The sequence below is a fragment of the Bubalus bubalis genome, chromosome 3, assembly GCF_019923935.1.
Source record: "Bubalus bubalis isolate 160015118507 breed Murrah chromosome 3, NDDB_SH_1, whole genome shotgun sequence".
NCBI classification, from domain to species: Eukaryota; Metazoa; Chordata; class Mammalia; order Artiodactyla; family Bovidae; genus Bubalus; species Bubalus bubalis.
Genome location: NC_059159.1, coordinates 163,552,063 through 163,575,463, shown reverse-complemented (window position 1 = coordinate 163,575,463; position 23,401 = coordinate 163,552,063). Strand labels below are relative to the sequence as shown.

The window sequence follows — 23,401 nt, the reverse complement described above, 5'->3', positions numbered from 1 at the left end:
CCCCACTCCTCTCCCACCTGGCAACCACAGGTCTGTTCTCTGTGTCTGTGCGTCTGTTTCTGTTTCATAGATAAGTTCATTTGTATCATATTTTAGATCCCACATATAAGTAATACTACAGGGTATATCTCTTTCTGACTTACTTCATTTAGTATGATCATCTCTAGTTGCATCCACGTTGCTGCCAAAATTCTTTTTAAAGAACATTTAATATTTTGTCAAATAGATACATGACAACTTCTATTGCTGGGGTTAGACTGTTGCCATAAACGTCTTTTACTATTCTCTTGACTTTGCTTTGCCCCTCTCTCACATTGTGTGAATAATGGTTTAAATGAGGTTATTATGAGTGAGTGAGTGAGTGAGTGAGTGATAGTCACTCAGTCATGTTCGACTCTTTGTGACCCCATGAACAGTAGCCCACCAAGCTCCTCTGTCTATGGAATTCTCCAGGCAAGAATATTGGAGTGGGTTGCCATTTTCTTCTCCAGGGGATCTTCCTGACCCAGGAATAGAACATGGGTCTCTGAATGGCAGGCAGATTCTTTATCATCTGGGTCACCAGGGAAGCCTACTATTAAGAGGCATTTCTAAGTTTAAAGACAGGTCTTTAACTTTTAACTTTTAAAACAGGTCTTTTACTTTTACTTGAAAAGTATTAGCAGATACATGCTTGACTTTATCTTATAATCCATAGACAGTACATCAGAATATGTAATGAATCCATACACCTTTTCCAAAGGAATACCTGAGACTGAAGTAGCAATAAAGTTACAAATGACAATCAACAATCAGATGAAATAATTTAGATGAAGCTTTATCTCTCAAAGAAATAGGGACTGGGCAAGTGGTCAGAAAGGAGATACAATGTGCTTTTAACTTTGTAGGAAAAATAATGCTCAGTTCCATGTTGCTGAATATAGTTCTGTTTTTGCCAAATAAATCCTCTAGTGAGCCCCAAAGCAAATGAAAGTAGATGAGGACTGAAGCTACAGATTGTGCAAACTGGATCTGACTTGTCAATGATAAAGAAAAAAAACCTGGGTCCAATTAAGGGGTAACAAAATTTTTAGACTCAGATGAGCCAAATAAAAATATTAGGTTGGTGCAAAAGTAATTTAGGTTTTGCATTGTTGAACTCTGCCATTTGATATTGAAATATATTCTTAAATAAATGTGATTATGTTATATATCATTTTAATGCACATTTCTTGCTAATGAATTATTACTTGCTGCTTATTTTATATGTATTTTAGACTATGGAAATAATGTTAGACAAAAAGCAAAACTCAAGAGATTTTCTTATGTAAGTTCAAAATGGGTCATTAAGCAGCAGAGACAACTCACAACATCAGCAATGCATTTGGCCCAGGAACTACTGATGAACGTTCAGTGCAGTGGTGGCTCAAGAAGTTTTGCAAAGGAGATGAGAGCCTTGAAGATGAGGAGAGTAGTGGCCAGCCATCAGAAGCTGACAATGACCAACTGAGAGGATAATTGAAGCTGGTCCTCTTACAACTGCACGAGAAGTTGCCCAAGAACTCAACAGACCATTCTGTGGTCATTTGGCAGTTGAAGCAAATTGGAAACGTGAAAATGAAAAAGCTTGATAAGTGGGTGCCTCATGAGCTGACAGCAAATCAAAAAAAAATCATTTAAGTGCTGTCTTCTCTTATTGTATGCAACAACAACAAACCATTTCTCGATTGGATTGTGACGTGACAAAAAGTGGAATTTATACAACAACTGGCCATGACCAGCTCAGTGGCTGAACCAAAAAGAAGCTCCAAAGCACTTCCCAAAGCCAAACCTGCACCAGAGAAAGGGTCATGGCCACTATGTGGTGGTCTGCTAAAAGCCTGGTTCACTACAGCTTTCTGAATTCCAGTGAAACCACTATATCTGAGAAATATGCTCAGCAAATCGATGAGATGCACAGAAAACTTCAGTGACTGCAGCCAGCACAGGTCAACAGAAAAGGCCCGATTCTTCTTTACAACTACACCTGACTGCACTTAGCACAACCAACATTTGAAAAGTTGAATGAACTGGGCTACAAAGTTTTACCTCATCTGCCATAGTCACTTGTCCTCTAGCCGCCTATCACTTCTTCAAGCATCTCAACAACATTTTGCTGGGGAAATGCTTCTACAACCAACAAGATGAAGAAAATGCTTTCCCAGAGTTCGCTGAATCCCGAAGCATGGGTTTTTATACTACAGGAATAAGCAAACTTATTTCTTGTTGGCAAAATTGTGTTGACTGTAATGGTTCCTATTTTGATTAATAAGGATTCAGGGTCTGAAACCATAATTACTTCTGCACCAACCTAACAGATCAGGCGTGGGACTTCCCTAGTGGTCCAGTGGTTAAGGTTCCAGGCTTCCAATGCAAAGGGCACAGGTTCAGTCCCTAGCTGGGGAACTAAGATTTCACGTGCCACGTGGTACGGCCAAAAAGAAAAATTTTTTTAATGAATCAGGGCACAATGGTGGGAAATGATACAGAATAAAAGGCATGTATGCCTGCTGCAGAAAAAAAGATGGCAGGAAATATTATATCTGTGGTTTATGAAAAAGCGTAATCTATTCAAGGCATAAAAACTCTGAAGATGAAGGAAGGCAAGATGATAGGCAGTAGTACTATGTGGCAGAGGTCCCCAAGGGGCACAGGGAAAGCATCATCCACTGCTCAGGACTTTGTTAAGAATAATTCCCTGGCAGAGAGAAAAGTCAGGAGAAAGGTAAAGTCTTCTCTAAAAGGCAGACTTCAAAGGCCTACAAAACTCCAAACCACACCATAACAGCAGCAACCACAGTATGGAACTGAAACCAAACAAACCAAAAATAAAGGCTTGGAAGATCTAGAGGAAAAAAATACAGAGAGAAGAAAAGAGCAGGCCTTGAATCATCTCATAAATGTGACATCCATCCTGATTAGGAGGTAGCAGCAGTTGAGTTGCTGAGCAGAGCTCACCAAAGAATTAAGATTCTGCATCATTACGCCAGAAAAGCAGAAGTTCATGGACAAATGGAAAGCAAAATATTTTAAATACATCAATGTGGATCCTAAGGAGGAGGGAAGGAAATGTTAGGGAAGATTCCAAGAGAGGTAACTCCACCACCAATTTGCACTTCAGCAAGAAAACAGAAGTGTTTCAGATGCCCATCTCAACAACAGGAAGCAAAATACATTGGCAGATTTTCTTCCCCCAAAGATATGAAAAGTATATCTTCTCTTTTTTTAAAGTCTTCATTGAACTTCTTACCATACCTCTTGATTATGTTTTGGTTTTTTGGCTGTGAGGCATATGGAACCGTAGCTCCCTGACCAGGGATTGAACCTGCACTCCCTGCATTAGAAGGCAAAGTCCTAACCACTGGACCACCAGGGAAGTCCGAAGCATATCTTCTTGACTGAAGATTTCTACCAACTCAGCTAAGTTCTAGGATATGAATGCCAAATCAATTAATATGGATCAACTGGCTTCTGAAGAAACAAAAAACAAGATTTGCTTTTGTCCCTTTCATTTTCTCTGTCTGTTCCTGGGAAAGTAGATCACTTGATAGACAAAGCTGGATCAATCCCACACTGAAGATGCTGAAGGAATGATGCCAGGTTCAATGGAAGACAATCTAAGCCATGGTGGCTAAACCAATCGAGACCATCCATGCATCTGAGTGAAACTTCCTTGGCTGGGACAAAACAGAGTTAGGAAATTGGAGAGGAGAGATTTCTGGGCTTTAATTCTTCCAAGAAAGAGATTTCAGTTTGGCTCTTTAAATTCTCTGTGGCAACAACAGGAGAAGAAACAAACTTGTGAGATGCCAGCTCCTCTGCAAGAGCCCCAGCCTGCAAAGTGGAGGTCTTCACATGTTGACACTCAGGTGCATATTTTTGGACTATGCTGTCACTAATACACAATGTGTAACTCCTTCTGGATCCAGCTAGAATTCAAGATGGGAAGTTAAAAAGGAGGTGAATTCTGGGCTTATTATAGTATGGCCTTCAGTATCTATAATTAATGTCCATCCTGACCCATTTCAGAGGTTTCTTGGGACAACACCAGACAACAACTGAACTGTTCACGTTCTCTAACAGAATTAGAGGACAGAAACCAAGACTGAGAAAGGGCGCAGACAAAGGTGGTAACAGTCCTCCCCTACATTCTGATGATCTCCATCTCCAGAAAGGATAAATTCACTCTCAGTTGACAGAACCAATGGATCAATGGAAAGAACTAAAACTGGATGAATACAGAGGAAGGAAAAGCTCTATTCTTCTACCCTCACCACCTTATCCCTTAATTCCTCCCTAAAAAGGAGTGGCTAAACTAATTAGGGTAAATCCTAATTGGCACTAATTGGTCACTTTTCCTAGTAGGTAGAAGTCTCACTTTCAAACTAATTAGGTAAAGTCCTAACTGGCACTAATTGGTCACTTTTCCTAGTAGGTAGAAGTTATTTTAGATAAAGGTCCCCCATTTGAATGTGGCTTTTTCTCCTTCTTCCTTCATATTTTGGACCCTATCAGTAAGAAGAAGAAGGAAAAAAAATAAATAAATAAACACCCAGTAATTTTGCATTCTCTCTCGTCTTCTCTCAGGGGCATTCACATTACTTTGGGAAAGGTTGCCAGCCAGGGGTAAGATTTTGAATTTAAAGGAAGAGATCCCATTTGAGTCAAAGCTTTGTGCTCCAGTCCAGAAGAACATAGCACTCTCCATTAGGGGTTATAAGCATGAGACTTGCTAATAAAGCATTACCTTGTTCCCCAATATCCTCTGCATATACATACAGTCTCTGGAATATTATAAGGAGAGAATGGTAATGGTTTGGACAGGATTTGGACACAGCTAAATACCATGCTATAATACCATCAAAGTCTTAGTTCAACTCCCAATACTTGCCTTCTAGGAGATTACGAATTAATTTGGGGAAAAGAAAAAATACTAAGATCTGAAGTTTTACAAGAAGAGGACCAAAGGAATGTTTTACGAATTCAGAGAAAGAAAAATGTACATTTGTGATTACTTTGCATAGTTGGGAAATTGGCTTCATGAAGTAGATGAGATTTAAGCACAAATATTTCGAAAGAAAAAGAAGGGATCATTTCAGGAAGGGTGGGAGGTGGAGGAGTGGTCATTGAAGGAGCTTCAGGAATGGGATGAGAAAAGATGAAGAGACAAAATTAAGGTAAGGAAATGGAAGCAAACTCTTTTGGCTGGATTAGGGAGTTTACATAGGCATATAGAAAGAATATGGAGCCAAAACACGTCTGTTAACATCAGAATGCGAAATATCTTGAAAGCCAATAGGTAATCTGCACTTTACTCAATAAATATTAAAAAGTCATCAAATGATGGACGTGAAAACAAGTGGATGGGATCTGGGGTATAGATGTATATGTTATGGTCAAGGTCTTAACTTTACCTTGGATGGGAGATTGGTTATATTAAAAATAATTTTTAACAATTATTCAGTTACTCATCAGATGGTTTTAAACTGTGCTTCTGTAGGAACAAATACTTATTTCTGGCTATACTCTGAAGACTTAAAGAGTAAAAATATCAAAAGAAAGTGAAAAATTAAAGTGGTAGTTATACCGATACTTTACCAATATTCAATAATTATCTCAGAATGAAGGCACTACCTCCAAATTTTTCCACTGCCTTCTCCACAGCACTGCTGATTTGCTCTTCATCTCTTACATCAACAATACATGGCAAGGCCTTTCCTCCAGCTGCTTTGACTACAAAGGATAAATAAAGATGCATTCAAATGTTAAAACTTTCATCAATACCAAACCTCTGACATGAGTCAAAAGGAAAAAGTACCCCATTTTCAGAAAATCAGTATAAATAACGATGTCTTCCAACTACTAGCAACTCTGTCCTGCTGTAGGACAGACTGAATTCATAGCCATCTACAGACTAGCAAGGTCAATTCCATTTAAAAGACAAACAAAAAAGAAGGCAATTTTAACAAATGCTATTAAAAAGAAATAAGGGGGGAAGGTAATTTAAAAGGTGTTTACTATGGAAAATTTCTTAAAATGTACAAAAATATAAAGAATAGTATAATGAACTATCATGAATCCATTAACTATCTTCAATGATTGACCATGTTTTTCAGTAAATTTATCTACCACCAATTCTGTTTCGTTTTTTGCTGGTATATTTCAAAACAAATTCCAGGCATCACTTCATTCATAATTGCTTCATATGTATTCCCTTTACATAACCACAGCACTATTAACATAACTAACAAAACTAGCATATCAGCTGAAGCTGAAGCCCTCACTCCTGGCACAGTGCCTTGAATATAAGCACTCAATAACTATTTGTGTTCCCTGGGCTCGGTAACAACCTAGAGGGGTAGGATGGGGTGGGAGATGGAAGGGAGGCTCAGGAGGGAGGGCACATACGTATATCTATGGCTGATTCACGATGATGTCCGGGAGAAACCAACACAGTATTGTAAAGTGATTATCCTTCAATTAAAAGTAAATAAATTTTTTAAAAGAAAAAAAATAACTGTTTGTGACCTGAAAGTATTAAAACAATGACTTGCAAATTATGCAGAGAACAGGTAACATGGAGCGTTTTTTCATTCACACCATACACCTCTTAAATTCTTTCCTCTGCTTCCACTCCTCTGCTCTTTGCTCTCATCCAAGAACCACTGGCCTCATGAGATATGATTTTTAACGGAAATCACTCCCATTACTTAAAAAAGCTAGGGAGAAAAATGATCCCCAAACACCGCTCTAAGGTGACAAAATATTTCTTTAACCAGATAAAATTATTTTTAGGATAGACTTCAGACAGATATAACTAAACTTTCCAGCAAATTCTCGGTTTATTGAAACGTACTTTCTTCAGCAGCGGTATAGATGGTGCCTGGAAGTTTGGGGTGCGCCTGGGCGGTCTTCGCAGCGATGACTATGTTTGCTCCATCCTTGGCTGCTTTCAAAGCAATCGCTTTGCCAATGCCACGGCTTGCACCTGTGATGAAGACAGTACATCCTGCTAACTTCCTACAACAGAACAAATGTGGCCTTATTAGAAATCTCAAAGTTTCTATTTATTGATATCGGTACCAAAAACTCATGCACATATTCACAAAACATGTTTCCTCTTCTATCAACCTTTCTCTAAACCCTCCTCCTTCCCCACCTGATACCTGATTACTCCCACTGTATAATGATCTATAAATTATTATAACTGCAGTGGCCTGATTTGCTATGATTTTTGCAAACAAAATCTGCTCAAATGAGTAAATCTTAAAAAGAAATGAGGAATTAATGAACTACATGAACATATATTTTTTTTTCCCCACAGAAAAAGTGTTAAAGTTTATTTTTGAAAAATTTGTAAAAGGACCTTACTTTTGAATGGTGGGATTATGAATAAATTTTATCATAGTCTTTATATTCTTCAGGGTTTTTCAGTTTTCTGCAATGAATACATACTACTTAAAAGGAATTACGTAAAAGCTAATAATTATTTAACAGATGCTCATCATTGCTTATAATAGCTAGGGTGGAAACAACTTAAATGTCCATCAGCTGATGAATGGATAAAGTAAAATGTGTTATATATAACTGATCAAAGGGACTGTAGCCTTGTCTAACTCAATAACACTATGAGCCATGCCGTGCAGGGCCACCCAAGATGGATGGGTCACAGTGGAGAAGATGTTCTGACAAAACGTGGTCCACTGGAGAAGGGAATGGCAAACCACTTCAGCATTCTTGCCTTGAGAACCCCATGAACAGTATGAAAAGGCAAAAAGATATGACACTGAAAGATAAACTCCCCAGGTCAGTAGGTGCCCAATATGTTACTGGAGAAGAGTAGAAAAATAACTCCAGAGAGAATGAAGAGATGGAGCCAAAGTAAAAATGATGCCCAGTTGTGGATGTGACTGGTGATGGAAGCAAGGTCCGATACTGTAAAGAGCAATGTCGCATAGGAATCTGGAATGTTAGGTCCATGAATCAAGGCAAATTGGAAGTGGTCAAACGGGACGGCAAGAGTGAACATGGACATTTTAGGAATTAGTGAACTAAAATGGACTGGAATGGGCAAATTTAACTCAGATGACCATTATATCTACTACTGTGGGAAAGAATCCCTTAGAAGAAATGGAGTAGCCATCATAGTCAACAAAAAAGTCTGAAATGCAGTACTTGGATGCAATCTCAAAAATGACAGAAGGATCTCTGTTCATTCGCAAGACAAACCATTCAATACCACAGTAATCCAAGTCTATGCCCCGACCAGTAATGCTAAAGAAGCTGAAGTTGACTGGTTCTATGAAGACCTACAAGATCTTCTAGAACTAACACCCAAAAGGGATGTCCTTTTCATTATAGGGGACTGGAATGCAAAAATAGGAAGTCAAGAGATACCTGGAGTAACAGGCAAATTTGGCCTTGGAGTATGAAATGAAGCAGGGCAAAGGCTAACAGAGTTTTGCCAAGAGAATGCACTTCTCATAGCAAACACCCTCTTTAACAACACAAGAGAAGACTCTACACGTGGACACCACTATACGGTCAACACAAAAATCAGATTGATTATATTCTTTGCAGCCAAAGATGGAGAAGCCTTACACAGTCAGCAAAAACAAGACCAGGAGCTGACTGTGGCTCAGATCATGGACTCGTTACTGCCAAATTCAGACTTAAATTGAAGAAAGTAGGGAAAACCACTAGACCAATCATGTATGACCTAAACCAAATTCCTTATGATTATACAGTGTAAGTAACAAATAGATTCAAGGGATTAGATCTGATGAATACAGTACCTAAAGAACTATAGACGGAGGTTTGTGACATTGTACAGGAGGCAGTGATCAAGACCATCCCCAAGAAAAAGAAATGCAAAAAGGCAAAATGGTTGTCTGAGGAGGCCTTACAAATAGCTGAGAAAAGAAGAGAAGCTAAAGGTAAAGCAGAAAAGGAAAGATATACCCATCTGAATGCAGAGTTCCAAAGAACAGTAAGGAGAGATAAGAAAGCCAATGGTACCCCACTCCAGTACTCTTGCCTGGAAAATCCCATGGATGGAGGAGCATGGTAGGCTGCAGTCCATTAGGTCACTAAGAGTTGGATACGATTGAGCAACTTTTTCACTTTCACTTTTCACTTTCATGCTTTGGAGAAGGAAATGACAACCCACTCCAGTGTTCTTCCCTGGAGAATCCCAGGAATGGGGGACCCTGGTGGGAGCTGTCTATGGGGTCGCACAGAGTCAGACACGACTGAAGGGACTTAGCAGCAGTGATCAATACAAAGAAATAGAGGAAAACAATAGAATGGGAAAGACTAGAGATCTCTTCAAGAAAATTAGAGATACCAAGGGAACATTTCATGCAAAGATGGGCACAATAAAGGACAGAAATGGTATGGACCTAACTGAAGCATAAGTTATTAAAGAAGAGGTGCCAACAATACACAGAAGAACTATACAAAAAAAGAGCTTCATGACCCAGATAACCATGATGGTGTGATCACCCACCTAGAGCCAGACACCCTGGAATGGGAAGTCAAGTGGGCCTTAGGAAGCATCACTACAAACAAAGCTACTGGAGGTGACGAATTCCAGTTGAGCTATTTCAAATCCTAAAAGATCATGCTGTGAAAGTGCTGCACTCAATATGCCAGCAAATTTCAAAAACTCAGCAGTGGCCACAGGACTGGAAAAGGTCAATTTTCAATCCAATCCCAAAGAAAGGCAATGCCAAAGAATCTTCAAACTACTGCACAATTGCACTCATCTCACACGCTAGCAAAGTAATGCTCAAAATTCTCCAAGCCATGTTTCAATAGTATGTGAACCATGAAATTCCAGATGTTCAACCTGGATTTAGAAAAGGCAGAGGAGCCAGAGATCAAATTGCCAACATCCGATGGATCATCGAAAAAGCAAGAGAGTTCCAGAAAAACATCTACTTCTGCTTTATTGACTACATCAAAACCATTGTCTGTGTGGATCACAACAGACTGTGGAAAATTCTTAAAGTGATGGGCATATCAGACCATCTTTTACCTGCCTCCTGATAAATCTGTATGCAGGTCAAGAAGCAATAGTTAGAACTAGACATGGAACAACAGACTGGTTCCAAATTGAGAAAGGAGTACCTCAAGGCTGTACACTGTCACCCTGCTTATTAAATTATATGCAGAGTACATCATGAGAAATGCCGGGCTGGATGAAGGACAAGCTGGAATCAAGAATGCTGGGAGAAATATCAATAACCTCAGATATGCAGATGACACCACTCTTATGGCAGAAAGTGAAGAACTAAAGAGCCTCTTGATGAAAGTGAAAGAGGAGAGTGAAAAAGTTGGCTTAAAACTCAACATTCAGAAAACTAAGATCATAGCTTTCAGTCCCATCACTTCATGGAAGATAGATGGGGAAACAATGGAAACAGTGACAGACTTCATTTCGGGGGGTTCCAAATTCACTGATGGTGACTGCAGCCATGAAATTAAAAGATGCTTGCTCCTTGGAAGAAAAACTATGACCAACTTAGACAGCATATTAAGAAGCTGAGATATTACTCTGTCAACAAAGGTCTGTCTAATCAGAGCTATGGTTTTTCCAGTAGTCATGTATGGATGTGAGAGTTGGATTATAAAGAAAGCTGAGTGCCGAAGAACTGATGCTTTTGAACTGTGGTGTTGGAGAAGACTCTTGAGAATCCCTTGGACTGCAAGGAGATCAAACCAGTTAATACTAAAGGAAATCAGTCTGAATATTCATTGGAAGGACTGATGCTGAAGCTTAAACTCTAATACTTTGGCCACCTGATGCAAAGAACTGACTCATTGGAAAAGACCGTGATGCTGGGAAAGATTGAAGGGAAGAGGAGAAGGGGGTGACAGAGAATGAGATGGTTGGATGGCATCACTGACCCAATGGACATGAGTTTGAGCAAGCTCCGTGAGTTGGTGATGGACAGGGAAGCCTGGAGCGCTGCAGTCCATGGGGTCACAAAGAGTCGAACACGACTGAGCGACTGAACTGAACTGAACTGAAAATGTGTTATATATCAATACATACAAAGGGATACATTCAGCAATAAAAGGGAATGAAGTACTGATCTGTCCACACGGATTAACTTTGAAAACATGCTCAGTGAAAGAAGCCAGTCATAAAGGCCTTCTTAATGTATGATTCCATTTATATGAAATGTCCACAAGAGGCTAACCTACAGACACATAAGGACTAGTGGCTGCCTAGGACTGGGGGTGGGAGGAGGAGGGGTATGGGGTTTCTTTCTTGGATGGCAAAAATATTTTAAGTTGACTGTGGTGTGTACACAACTCTGTGACTATACCATTTAATTGTGTACTTTAAATGGGTAAATTGTGTGGTGTGTGAATTACATCTCAATAATGATGTTAAACAAACAAACATAGAAAGCTGACAGAGAACTGTGGGTGTTGTTCAAAAGATTCTCTGATCCAAAAGTGAGGTGCCCATTCACTTTTTTTATAATATATCCAACCACCCACTTTTAACTTTCTACTTATTCAGGTGTTAGATGAGAAGAAAACCTGAATTAAGTCAAAGCAGGAAACCCATTTCTTATTTACTTTCTAAAGGCATAAAAAGTTCAAGGAGAAGGCTGAAGAGAGGGCAGCAAAGTGACAATGGCTAAGAGAAACTGGGGCAGTAACCAGAGACAAGGGCCACAGGCGAGCAGGCTTGCTAGCAAAGAATGTAGGGCTTCTGCCAAGATCAGAAAGACCACACTTTAGAAGCAAGTTCAGAGGTAAAAGTGGGAGAAGTGTTTCAAAATAAGAAATAAACGGTTTAATAAGAAAGAAGGGGAATAAAGAGGTGTTCTTTTTACTACTTTTAGTAAAAAAAAAAAAAAAAAAAACACAAAAAATATATAAATAATGTGTAAAGCTTAAAGATCAAAATAAAAAGCATACCAAGAAATAGAATATTATCAATACCCTAGAAGCCACCTGTTTACTCCTCTCTATCCTTCTTCCTCCCGACCTACAAAGTAACAACTACTTTAAATATTATTACTAATTTCCCTGCCTTTTTTTTTTTAATTATTCCTAATACCTACTTTTCTATGTCTAAGCCAGGGGCCAAATCTGACCCTCCATCTGTTTATGTACAGTGTGGGAGCTAAGAACAGTTTTGAACACTTATGTGTATGAACACGTATGATCAATTTTGAACCCCAATTCAGCAAACACTATTTCGCTATTATAAACTGAACTGTATTCACCAAAATACAATTGTACCTCCCTATCATAGACTGAATTTTATCTACCAAAGTGTTAGGGTATTTTGAAGTCCTAACCTTCAGCATCCCCTAATGAGACCTTATTTCGAAATAGGGTTGCGGCAGATGTAATTAGTTACAATGAGGTCATACAGGAGTAGGAAGAAAAGAAAGTGAAGTCGCTCAGTCGTGTCCAACTCTTGGCGGCCCCATGGACTGTAGCCCACCAGGCTCCTCCATCCATGGAATTTTCTAGGCAAGAACACTGGAGTGGGTTGCCATTTCCTTCTCCAGGGGATCTTCCTAACCCAGGAATCGAACGCAGGTCTCCCACATTGCGGGCAGACGCTTTACCGTCTGACAGTAGGGTGGATCCTTAATTCAGTATGACTGTGCCTTTGTAAGAGGAGGAAAGACTACATAAAGACAGACACACAGGGAGAACACCACCATGTGACGACAGAGGTGGAGAGTGGAGTAAAGCAGCCACCAACTAAGAACGCCAAGGACTGCTGATAACCAGAGCTAGGGAGAGGCAAGGAAGGGTTCTACTCATAATTTCAGAGGGAACACTAACATTGCTAGGGCACTGCTAACACCTGGACTTCAGACTTCAAGTCTTCAGAACTTAAAAAAATAAATCTCCATTTGAAGCCACTCAATCGGTGGTCTTTTGTTATGGCAGCCCTAGGAAATAAACACATTCTTTCTTCCCCTCAAAAAAGAATTTCATTCTTGTTGTTGCTGTTTGTTGTTTTAGTTGCTAAGTCATATCTGACTCTTTTGCGCCCCCATAGACTTCAGCGCACCAGACTCCACAGTTCATAGGGTTTTCCAGGCAAGATACTGGAGTGGGCTGCCATTTTCTACTCCAGGAGATCTTCCTGACACAGGGATAGAACCTACATCTCCTGTGGCAGGTGGATTCTTTACCAGGGAGGAATAAAGGGAGCCATCAGGGAAACCCGAGAATACTGGAGTGGGTATCTTCCTGGGTATCTTCCTGACCCAGAAATTGAACCGGGGTCTCCTGCATTGCAAGTGGATTCTTTACCAGCTGAGCTACCAGGGAAGCCCTTCATACAGTATATGTCATTCTATAGTTTGCTTATTTCACAAAATATGGAGACTTATCCATACTGGTGTAAACAGTTACACTTACTTTATTTAATATACAATATTTTGCATATGAGCATATCCATGGGGTCGCAAAGAGTCAGACACGACTGAGTGACTGAACTGAACTGAACCGATACTATAAGGTATTTATTCATTCTACTGTTTATGGACCTTGAGGAGGGTTTCCAGGTTTTTTGTTGTTTTTTTTTCTATTATGAACAATGGCGCTAAAAGAATCTTGTAAACTTCTCCCAGTCACATGTACAAGAGTTTCTCCAGGGCATATGCCGACCGATGACCTACATTTTCCCCGATATGGACAACCAACAGTTCCAGTCTGAAAAGCCTATCTTTCCCACAGATCTTGAATGCCAGCTTTGTCATAGACCGAGTCTCCAGAAACAAACAGATCTATTTCTAGGCTCTGTCTTCTGTTTAATTTGGTTAAATGGATTGCACGATCTTAACAGCTTTCTTGGCTATACTTGGATCTTTGCTTTTCCACATATTAGAAATTAGCTTATTTAATTGCACATGCAAAATCAGTTGGGATTTTGATAGAATTCAATGGACAGAGGAGCCTGGAGGGCTACAGTCCATGGGGTCACAAATAGACACAACTGAGCAACTAAGCACACAGCACAGCAATGTGAGAAGAACCACCAGCTTTAAGACATTGAGTGCTCCAGTCCATGAACATGGTATTACTCTCTATTTCACACCCGGAACCACAGGATGTCCCTCTGTAATCAAAGGTAATATTCTGACCATCCAATCATGGTGTTATCAGATTTTCCCATTATTCAATTACTCTAGTTTCCCTCGCAATCAGTGCAAAGTTACTTAAAGACCATTTTTTAATTATTATAGAATTTTCAAATATTTTCAAAAATACAGAAAATACGGTAATAAGTATCCATGTTTATTTAACAATTCAACAACAATCACAATTTTGAAAATAATTATCAGAAAGCAAACCTCAGAAGTCATTTAATTTCACTTACAAACGCTTCAGTATGTACCTCCAACTTTTATATAACAATGTCATTATCACAACTAAGAAAAGTAACAGTAATTCCTCAAAATCAACTAGTACCTATCCTTGTGCAAAGTTTCACAACTATCTCAAAAATATCTTTTTACAGTGGGTTTGATCAAATCAGGATCCTGTAAGGACTTTACATTGCATTAATTTGTTACAGACACACCTTGAGAGATTGCAGGTTCAATTCCAGACCACCACAATAAAGTGAATATTGAAATAAAGTGAGTCACACAAACTTTGGTTTCCCAGTATATAAAACAGTTACATTTACACTGTGGTCTTTTAAATATGCTATAGTACTATGTCTTAAAAAATGTACATATTTTAATTTAAAACTATTTTATTGCTAAAAAATGCTAACCACCATCTGACAAAGCAGGGTTCCCACAAGCTTTCAGTTTGTAAAACACAAAATATCTGCAAAGGGCAATAAAGGCACAGCACAAATAAAATGAGGTATGCCTGTACATCTTATAAGTCTCTTATAATCTATAACAGATTTTAGATTTTCTTTATGCCATTTATTTGCTGAAGAATATAGATCTGTAGAACAACCCATATTCTGGATTTTGAACTTCTCATTTTTATAGCCATTGTACTGTACTTGCTGGCTGTTACTTGTGCGTGTGAGTGCATGCTAAGTTGCTTCAGTTGTGTCCTACTCTTTGCAACCCCATGGACTGTAGCCCACCAGGCTCCTCTGTCCATGTGATTCTCCAGGCAAGAACACCTGCAGTGGGTTGCCTACCCTCCTCCAGGGGATCTTCTTGACTCAGGGATGGAACCAGAGTCTCTTACTTCTTTACCACTAGCGCCACCTGGGAAGCCCTTTTGCTTGTGTGCAGAAATCTAATTTTTCTCATTGACTTTTGTATCCTGACAGTGTATCAGACTCTTATTAAATCTAGTAATTTAGTTATACATTATTTTGGTTTTCCAGTTAGATAATCATATCATCTTCAAATAATGACAGCATTATTTCTTTCATTTCAAGCCAAATATTTTTTCTTTCTTTCTCCTGCCTTATTTACTAAAGAAAGAAAAAAAAATGTTTCCAGATGGAAGGTCAGAGCTACAGGAAGAAATAAAAGCCAAAGATAAATTAAGTACAGAAATCTAAAAAAAGTTTTTATACTGCTAATTAGTAATAATATAAATGATATAATAAATAATAACATTTAGAGGTTAAAATAGAATTAAAATATATTATTACAATAACAAAAGTTAAACTGGAATGACTGAAGTTCAACTTTTCTAGATCCTTGTATTGTTTGGGGGAATGATAGAATTTTATTTACTTCAGACACTGGTAAGTTATATACACCTTTAAACTGTTTATGTTAAACATGATAAATACAAATTCCAGGTCTTAACAGTTTTTGTGAGAAGAATGGGATTCTAACAAAGACATGGCTTTCTAACAGAAAAAGGACAAGAACTCCGTAAGACGGGTTGTAAAGTGAAAGTTGCTCAGTTGTGTCCAACTCTTTGCTACCCCGAGGACTATACAGTCCATGGAATTCTCCAGGCCAGAGTACTGGAGTGGGCAGCCTTTCCCTTCCCTTCTCCAACAGATCTTCCCAATCCAGGGATTGAATCCAGGTCTCCTGCATTGCAGGCAGATTCTTTACCAGCTGAGCCACAATGGAAGCCCAAGAATACTGGATTGGGTAGCCTATGCTTTCTCCAGCAGATCTTCCTGACCCAGGAATTGAACCTGCATTGTAGGTGGATTCTTTACCAACTGAGCAATCAAGGAAAGACAGGTTAGAGAAGAGAAAAAGACTCCAGGAACACACTCGTGGCAGAGGGAAGGGTAAGGATCACTGGTTCTTCTGCTAAAGAATCAGACCAAGAAGAGGTGGTATATTAATATTTATTAATTTTATTAATATTTATTAATACTGTAAGATGCATCAGTATTCAAATTACTACACTAATACAACTATCAATAATAAATCTACCAAGTACAGTTCAAGATTTCTTTGTACTCTCTTGTCCTTAGAGCAGATGTCTCTAAAGGTATACAAATTACTATGTTAAAATTATTTGAATTATTTTTCTATGTATATTTATGTGAAAAGCTTGACATACAGTTAAGGTCCTCTGTTTATGATGACAGTCCACTTTAGTTTATCACTTTCCCCTCATCTTTGATGAGGGATACTATAAAACCTATACTTGATTTAAAAGTCAAATCTGGAAATTCCCTGGTGGTCCAGTGCTTAGGACTCCTGAGCTTTCACTGCCAAGGGCCTGGGTTCCATCCCTGGTTGGGGGAACTAAGATCCCACAAGCTGCACTGTGTGGCCAATAAAAAAGTCAAAACCTTATAAATGTGTGTATTTAAAGAAGTTCAATCCTTTGCCTATAGATTCCTTAATTTCCACTTACCCCTATTATATTTCCTTTTTAAAAAATATGCAGACATACATATATATAAAACATATCCTGTGTGTGTGTATAATTTTCCCTTCCTTTTATACAAATGGTAGTATACATAGTGTTAAAGTAATTTTTAAATGTAAGTATTTAGATGAAAATGTCCCAATTATTGCTTTAAAAAGCCCTATCCATAGCAGATACAAACTATTACCTGTAGGAAGGATAAACAACAAGGGCCTACTGTGTAGCACAGGGAATTGTATTCAATATCCTGTGATAAACCATAATGGAAAAGAATATGAAAAAGTGAAAGTGAAGTCGCTCAGTCGTGTCCGACTCTTGGCGACCCTATGGACGGTAGCCCTCCAGGCTCCTCTGTCCATGGGATTCTCCAGGCAAGAATACTGGAGTGGGTTGCCATTTCCTTCTCCAGGGGATCTTCCCAACCCAGGGATCAAACCCGGGTCTCCTGCATTGCAGGCAGATGCTTTATCCTCTGAGCCACCAGGGAAGGGAAGCCCCATCCTATGATGGGGGTAGGTTAAATAAATAGAACATTAAAAGTGAGCAGGATCTAAATGTACTGAAAATATGTCCCAAGACATATTAAATGACAGGTAAAAATAGCAAGACACAAAACGGGGCTTTGCTACTATTTTGTAAAGTGGGGAGTGTGTTTGTACGTGTTTAGGATTGTGTACCCAAATATGTTTATAAATACACAGAGTACCTTTGGAAACCCACCAGAGAGTAAGTAGGGGATTGAAAGTTAAGAATAAGGAAACTCACCCTTCTGAGGTGTTTAAGTCTTTTGGCCACGTGCCTGTATGTTTCAAGCTAACTTCAGAACGAACATGTCACTCAGCTCAAAACATCCATACAGTACATAAACGGAAAACAGAATGGGATGGGAGGAGGGTACAGAGTTTGCTTCTCAAGTCGAAAAAGTTCTGGAAACTGGCTGCACAACAGTGCAAACATATTTAACACTACTTAACTGTACACTTAAAAACGGTGACGATGGCAAACCTTATGTGTATTTTAGCACAACTTAGTATCATCTCAAAGTAAAAAAAAAAAAAGCCTCGCCAAAGACACTCATCCTTTAAGGTTAGCTTAGTTTGTTACTAACTTGCAATCCCTTTTTAAACACCCCTTATTTTCTCCTTCCAGAACCTCAGATATGCAGATGACACCACTCTTATGGCAGAAAGTGAAGAGGAACTAAAAAGTCTCTTGATGAAAGTGAAAGTGGAGAGTGAAAAAGTTGGCTTAAAGCTCAACATTCAGAAAATGAAGATCATGGCATCCGGTCCCATCACTTCATGGGAAATAGATGGGGAGACAGTGGAAACAGTGTCAGACTTTATTTTTGGGGGGCTCCAAAATCACTGCAGATGGTGACTGCAGCCATGAAATTAAAAGACACTTACTCCTTGGAAGGAAAGTTATGACCAACCTAGATAGCATATTGAAAAGCAGAGACATTACTTTGCCAACAAAGGTCCGTCTAGTCAAGGCTATGGTTTTTCCAGTGGTCATGTATGGATGCGAGAGTTGGACAGTGAGGAATGCTGAGCGCCGAAGAATTGGTGCTTTTGAACTGTGGTGTTGGAGAAGACTCTTGAGAGTCCCTTGGACTGCAAGGAGATCCAATCAGTCCATTCTGAAGATCAGCCCTGGGATTTCTTTGGAAGGAATGATGCTAAAGCTGAAACTCCAGTACTTTAGCCACCTCATGCGAAGAGTTGACTCATTGGAAAAAGAGTCTGATGCTGGGAGGGATTGGGGGCAGGAGGAGAAGGGGACAACAGAGGATGAGATGGCTGGATGGCATCACTGACTCGATGGACTTGAGTCTGGTTGAACTCCGGGAGTTGGTGATGGACAGGGAGGCCTGGCGTGCTGCGATTCATGGGGTCGCAAAGAGTGGGACAAGACTGAGCGACTGAACTGAACTGAACTGAACAAGTGGGGGACTCATTAAGTGCACAAGAGTTCCGGTGACCTTTCACCCAGAAGTCGCGACCTCCAGCAGGACACGCAGCTGTATGTCTAAACCCAAAGTTGGGACCCGCCCCAGAGGCGGCGGGATACCTCACTCCAGATCTTTTATCTGTGAGATATTAACACGACTGACACCCTGAAGTACATACCTCTGCGCTACTTTTCACAAGTTACAGCAGGTTAGAGGAACACTGCATCCAGGGCGAAACAGCGTTCCAGATCACTCCGAGCAGTATCATTAATCCTCCCACATGAAAAAGAATGTTCATATCCTTTTCCATTATGGTTTTGAGAGAGTCGGTTCCTAGGCAGGTTGATAAGAAGTCCGGGGATCCCCAAGGAGAGAGGGGTCTAGGGTTCTCGAGGAGGAGGAAAGGTCAAACTTTTTTTTTTCTCTACATTTCTTAGTCTTAATCACATAAAATGTTTTTGTTTTTTTTTTTTCCTTTAAGCCCAGAACTGATGATAACACAACAAACAACTCAGTTTCAACTTTGTACTAGGGATTATATAACAACAAGGTATCCTGCTTGAGGACAGTTTCTCCTTCCTGAAAACCTTCCTATTAACCCTGATATTTTAGAATGTATATTATGGGAGTGGGTCTGGTAGGATCTTTCTATTGTTAAATTCTAATCTGTTATCCTAAAATGTAAATTGTGGGAGTGGGTCTGGTAAAAATTTTACAACCTTGAGACATTCTTTTGATTTACTGTAATAACTAATTCAAAAAGTATATAACTCCTTTGCTAACACTAGCAAAGGGAGGCATTCTCCGACCCCTTCTGATGTCTATGTCAGAAGATTTCTCTGTCTCTTTTCTTACTTTAATAAAACTCCGCTACACAAAAGCTCTTCAGTTATCAAGCCTGATCCCTGGTCCCAAAGCTAACTCTTCTTCGGAGATCATGAATCTGACATTGTTCACCATAAGCTATCAGTTTATATATATACATATATATGTTTGTGGGTTTCCCTGGTGGCTCAGACGGTAAAGAATCTGTCTACAATGCAGGATACTTGGGTTCGATCCCTGGGTCGGGAAGATCCCCTGGCGAAGGGAATGGTTGCCTGGAGAATTCCATGGACAGAGGAGCCTGGTGGGCTACAGTCTATAGGTTTGCAAAGAATTGGACACAACTGAGCAACTAACACGCACATATATGTTAGTGTGTGTGTACATATATATGTATAAATGACTCGCTTTGCCATACAGCAGGAATTAACACAACATTGTAAATTAGCTATACTTTAATAAAATAAATTTAAGAAAAAAAAAAAGCTCTACTCCTTTGCCTTCGGTCCACTTGGATTGATTCCCTGTAGGATGAAGGGCATTTTCACGCTGAAGGTCTCAGGCATTGGCACAAACAAGGGCAAAGTCCGCTTTCCTCTTAACCTGAAAACCACTGGGTCTATACCTCCATTTCTAAAGCATCAGAACCAGAGTATAGAAGGTGAGAAAGCAAAAAGATTCCAAATTCCTCGTTACTACTGGTAGATGACTAAAACTTGCTACTGCAGAGTTAGCACTACAATTTACCAAAACTCCCTAGTACCTCAAAATCATGGTAAATGTGATGACTCTTCAACTATTTAAAGAAAAAAAGCAATCACGTCAAAAAAAACACTATACAAGTTAAAGTTCATTTAGAAAAATAAACATCTGAAAGTAACAAAGAAAATTCTGAAAAAAAAAAAAAAAAAAAAAATCCAGATGAGGCGGTAACTAGCCTTCCAAGATACTAAAACATTTTATAAAATTAGAGTAATTAACATAATTTAGCGCTGGTACATGAACAGATAGACCAAAATAATAGAATAAAAAAGATCCCTATACATACAAGAATTCAGAGGTGGAATTTTTAACAGAAAGAAAAAATAGTCAGTAAATGGTGCTGGAACAACTGTACAGGCAGCCATCTGAACCAAAATGAAGTGGGTTTCCTAACCCACTTGCTACGCTGAAATCTGAGTCGGCGGGTGGGGGGGCGGGGGGAAGCCCACAAAAATTCCAGAAGAATACTTACAAATTTAAAAAATCTTTGTTTAAGATGGCCTTTTATAGCTTTGTCACAAAAACACAAAAGTCTTAAAAGATAACTTGATTATCATTGATAACTCTGATTCAATAAAACCACATGGTTCTGCATGATAAACAAATAGGATCATCAAACTCAAGATGCAATGAAAAAACACTGAGAAAAATTTTCTAACATGTATGATGTAGAACCAATTACTTTTCAGTAGAGAGATCTCAGAGATCAATCAAAAGCCTAACTGTGTAAGCCAGGCAAAGGAAAAGATACACAGATGGTTTTAAACCAGGATTTCTCAATCTCTACACTATTGACATTTTGGACAAGATAATTCTTTACTGTAGAAGGCTTTCCTGTGCCTTATAAGATGTTTGCCAGCATCCCTGGACCCCCCCATTAGATGCCAGTAGCACCCCACTAAATTGTGACAATAAAATGTGTTCCCAGATATTGCCTAATGTCCTATGGGAATCAAAATTACTCCTCAACAAGAACTGCCGCTTTAAACATATAAAAAGATCTGCTTCCTCACTCTTTGGTGCAGATTTTAACTATAATGAGGTGCCATTTTTTTCTCTAGTTAGATTTTTATTATCAAAACAAGTATTTTTTTTAATCAGACATTTTGCTGTTTACCAGTGTATTGGGTTAGGAAATCGCATTAATTCTTTTCAGTGTGCAACCTCTTTGGAGAGCTTTTGGTATTAACTATGACCTGCCTCCTGAGAAATCTGTACAAAGGTCAGGAAGCAACAGTTAGAACTGGACATGGAACAACAGACTGGTTCCAAATAGGAAAAGGAGTACATCAAGGCTGTATATTGTCACCCTGCTTATTTAACTTCAATGTAGAGTACATCATGAGAAACGCTGGACTGGAAGAAGCACAAGCTGGAATCAAGATTGCTGGGAGAAATATCAATAACCTCAGATATGCAGATGACACCACCCTTATGGCAAAAAGTGAAGAGGAACTCAAAAGCCTCTTGATGAAAGTGAAAGTGGAGAGTGAAAAAGTTGGCTTAAAGCTCAACATTCAGAAAATGAAGATCATGGCATCCGGTCCCATCACTTCATGGGAAATAGATGGGGAGACAGTGGAAACAGTGTCAGACTTTATTTTTGGGGGGCTCCAAAATCACTGCAGATGGTGACTGCAGCCATGAAATTAAAAGACGCTTACTTCTTGGAAGGAAAGTTATGACCAACCTAGATAGTATATTCAAAAGCAGAGACGTTACTTTGCCAACAAAGGTCCGTCTTAGTCAAGGCTATGGTTTTTCCAGTGGTCATGTATGGATGCGAGAGTTGGACTGTGAGGAATGCTGAGTGCCGAAGAATTGATGCTTTTGAACTGTGGTGTTGGAGAAGACTCTTGAGAGTCCCTTGGACTGCAAAGAGATCCAATCAGTCCTTTCTGAAGGAGATCAGCCCTGGGATTTCTTTGGAAGAAATGATGCTAAAGCTGAAACTCCAGTACTTTGGCCACCTCATGTGAAAAGTTGACTCACTGGAAAAGAGTCTGATGCTGGGAGGGATTGGGGGCAGGAGGAGAAGGGGACAACAGAGGATGAGATGGCTGGATGGCATCACTGACTCGATGGACGTGAGTCTCAGTGAACTCTGGGAGTTGGTGATGGACAGGGAGGCCTGGCGTGCTGTGATTCATGGGGTCGCAAAGAGTGGGACAAGACTGAGCGACTGAACTGAACTGATCAAACTTGAAATGCTTACATTCTTTGCTCCAGCAGCTTCATTGCCAAGAATTTATTATGTGGATACACTCAAATATGTGAAAAACAAGATATGTGAATATGTGAATACAAGGATAATCATGGCAGCAAAAATGGAGTAACAGAAGACTAGAAATGATCTCGGAGAAGGCAATGGCACCCCACTTCACTACTCTTGCCTGGAAAATCCCATGGATGGAGGAGCCTGGTAGGTTGCAATCCATGGGGTCGCTGGGAGTCCGACACGACTGAGCAACTTCACTTTCACTTTTCACTCTCATGCATTGGAGAAGGAAATGGCAACCCACTCCAGTGTTCTTGCCTGGAGAATCCCAGGGACGGGGGAGCCTGGTGAGCTGCCGTCTATGGGGTCGCACAGAGTAGGACATGACGGAAGCGACTTAGCAGCAGCAGCAGCAGCAGAAATGATCCGGTATCCAATGATGAAAATGAAAGTGAAAGTGAAGTCGCTCAGTCGTGTCCGACTCTTGGCGACCCTGTGGACGGTAGCCCTCCAGGCTCCTCTGTCCATGGGATTCTCCAGGCAAGAATACTGGAGTGGGTTGCCATTTCCTTCTCCAGGGGATCTTCCCAACCCAGGGATCAAACCCGGGTCTCCTGCATTGCAGGCAGATGCTTTATCCTCTGAGCCACCAGGGAAGGGAAGCCCCATCCTATGATGGGGGTAGGTTAAATAAATAGAACATTAAAAGTGAGCAGGATCTAAATGTACTGAAAATATGTCCCAAGACATATTAAATGACAGATAAAAATAGCAAGACGCAAAACGGGGCTTTGCTACTATTT

The 23,401-nt window shown here is 39.7% G+C and overlaps 1 protein-coding gene across 2 annotated transcripts in view; it reads right to left on the bottom strand.

Annotated features, from left to right (window-relative positions):
- Positions 1-23,401, bottom strand: part of HSDL2 (hydroxysteroid dehydrogenase like 2) — a 60,108-nt gene that overhangs the window by 35,656 nt on the left and 1,051 nt on the right. For both annotated transcript variants that reach the window (XM_006079965.4, XM_025282231.3), the window contains exons 2-3: positions 6,875-7,038; positions 5,653-5,751 (exon numbers count right to left, since the gene is read on the bottom strand). In XM_006079965.4, the coding sequence (XP_006080027.2) occupies positions 5,653-5,751; positions 6,875-7,038 (263 nt within the window). The remainder of the gene's footprint in view (positions 1-5,652; positions 5,752-6,874; positions 7,039-23,401) is intronic.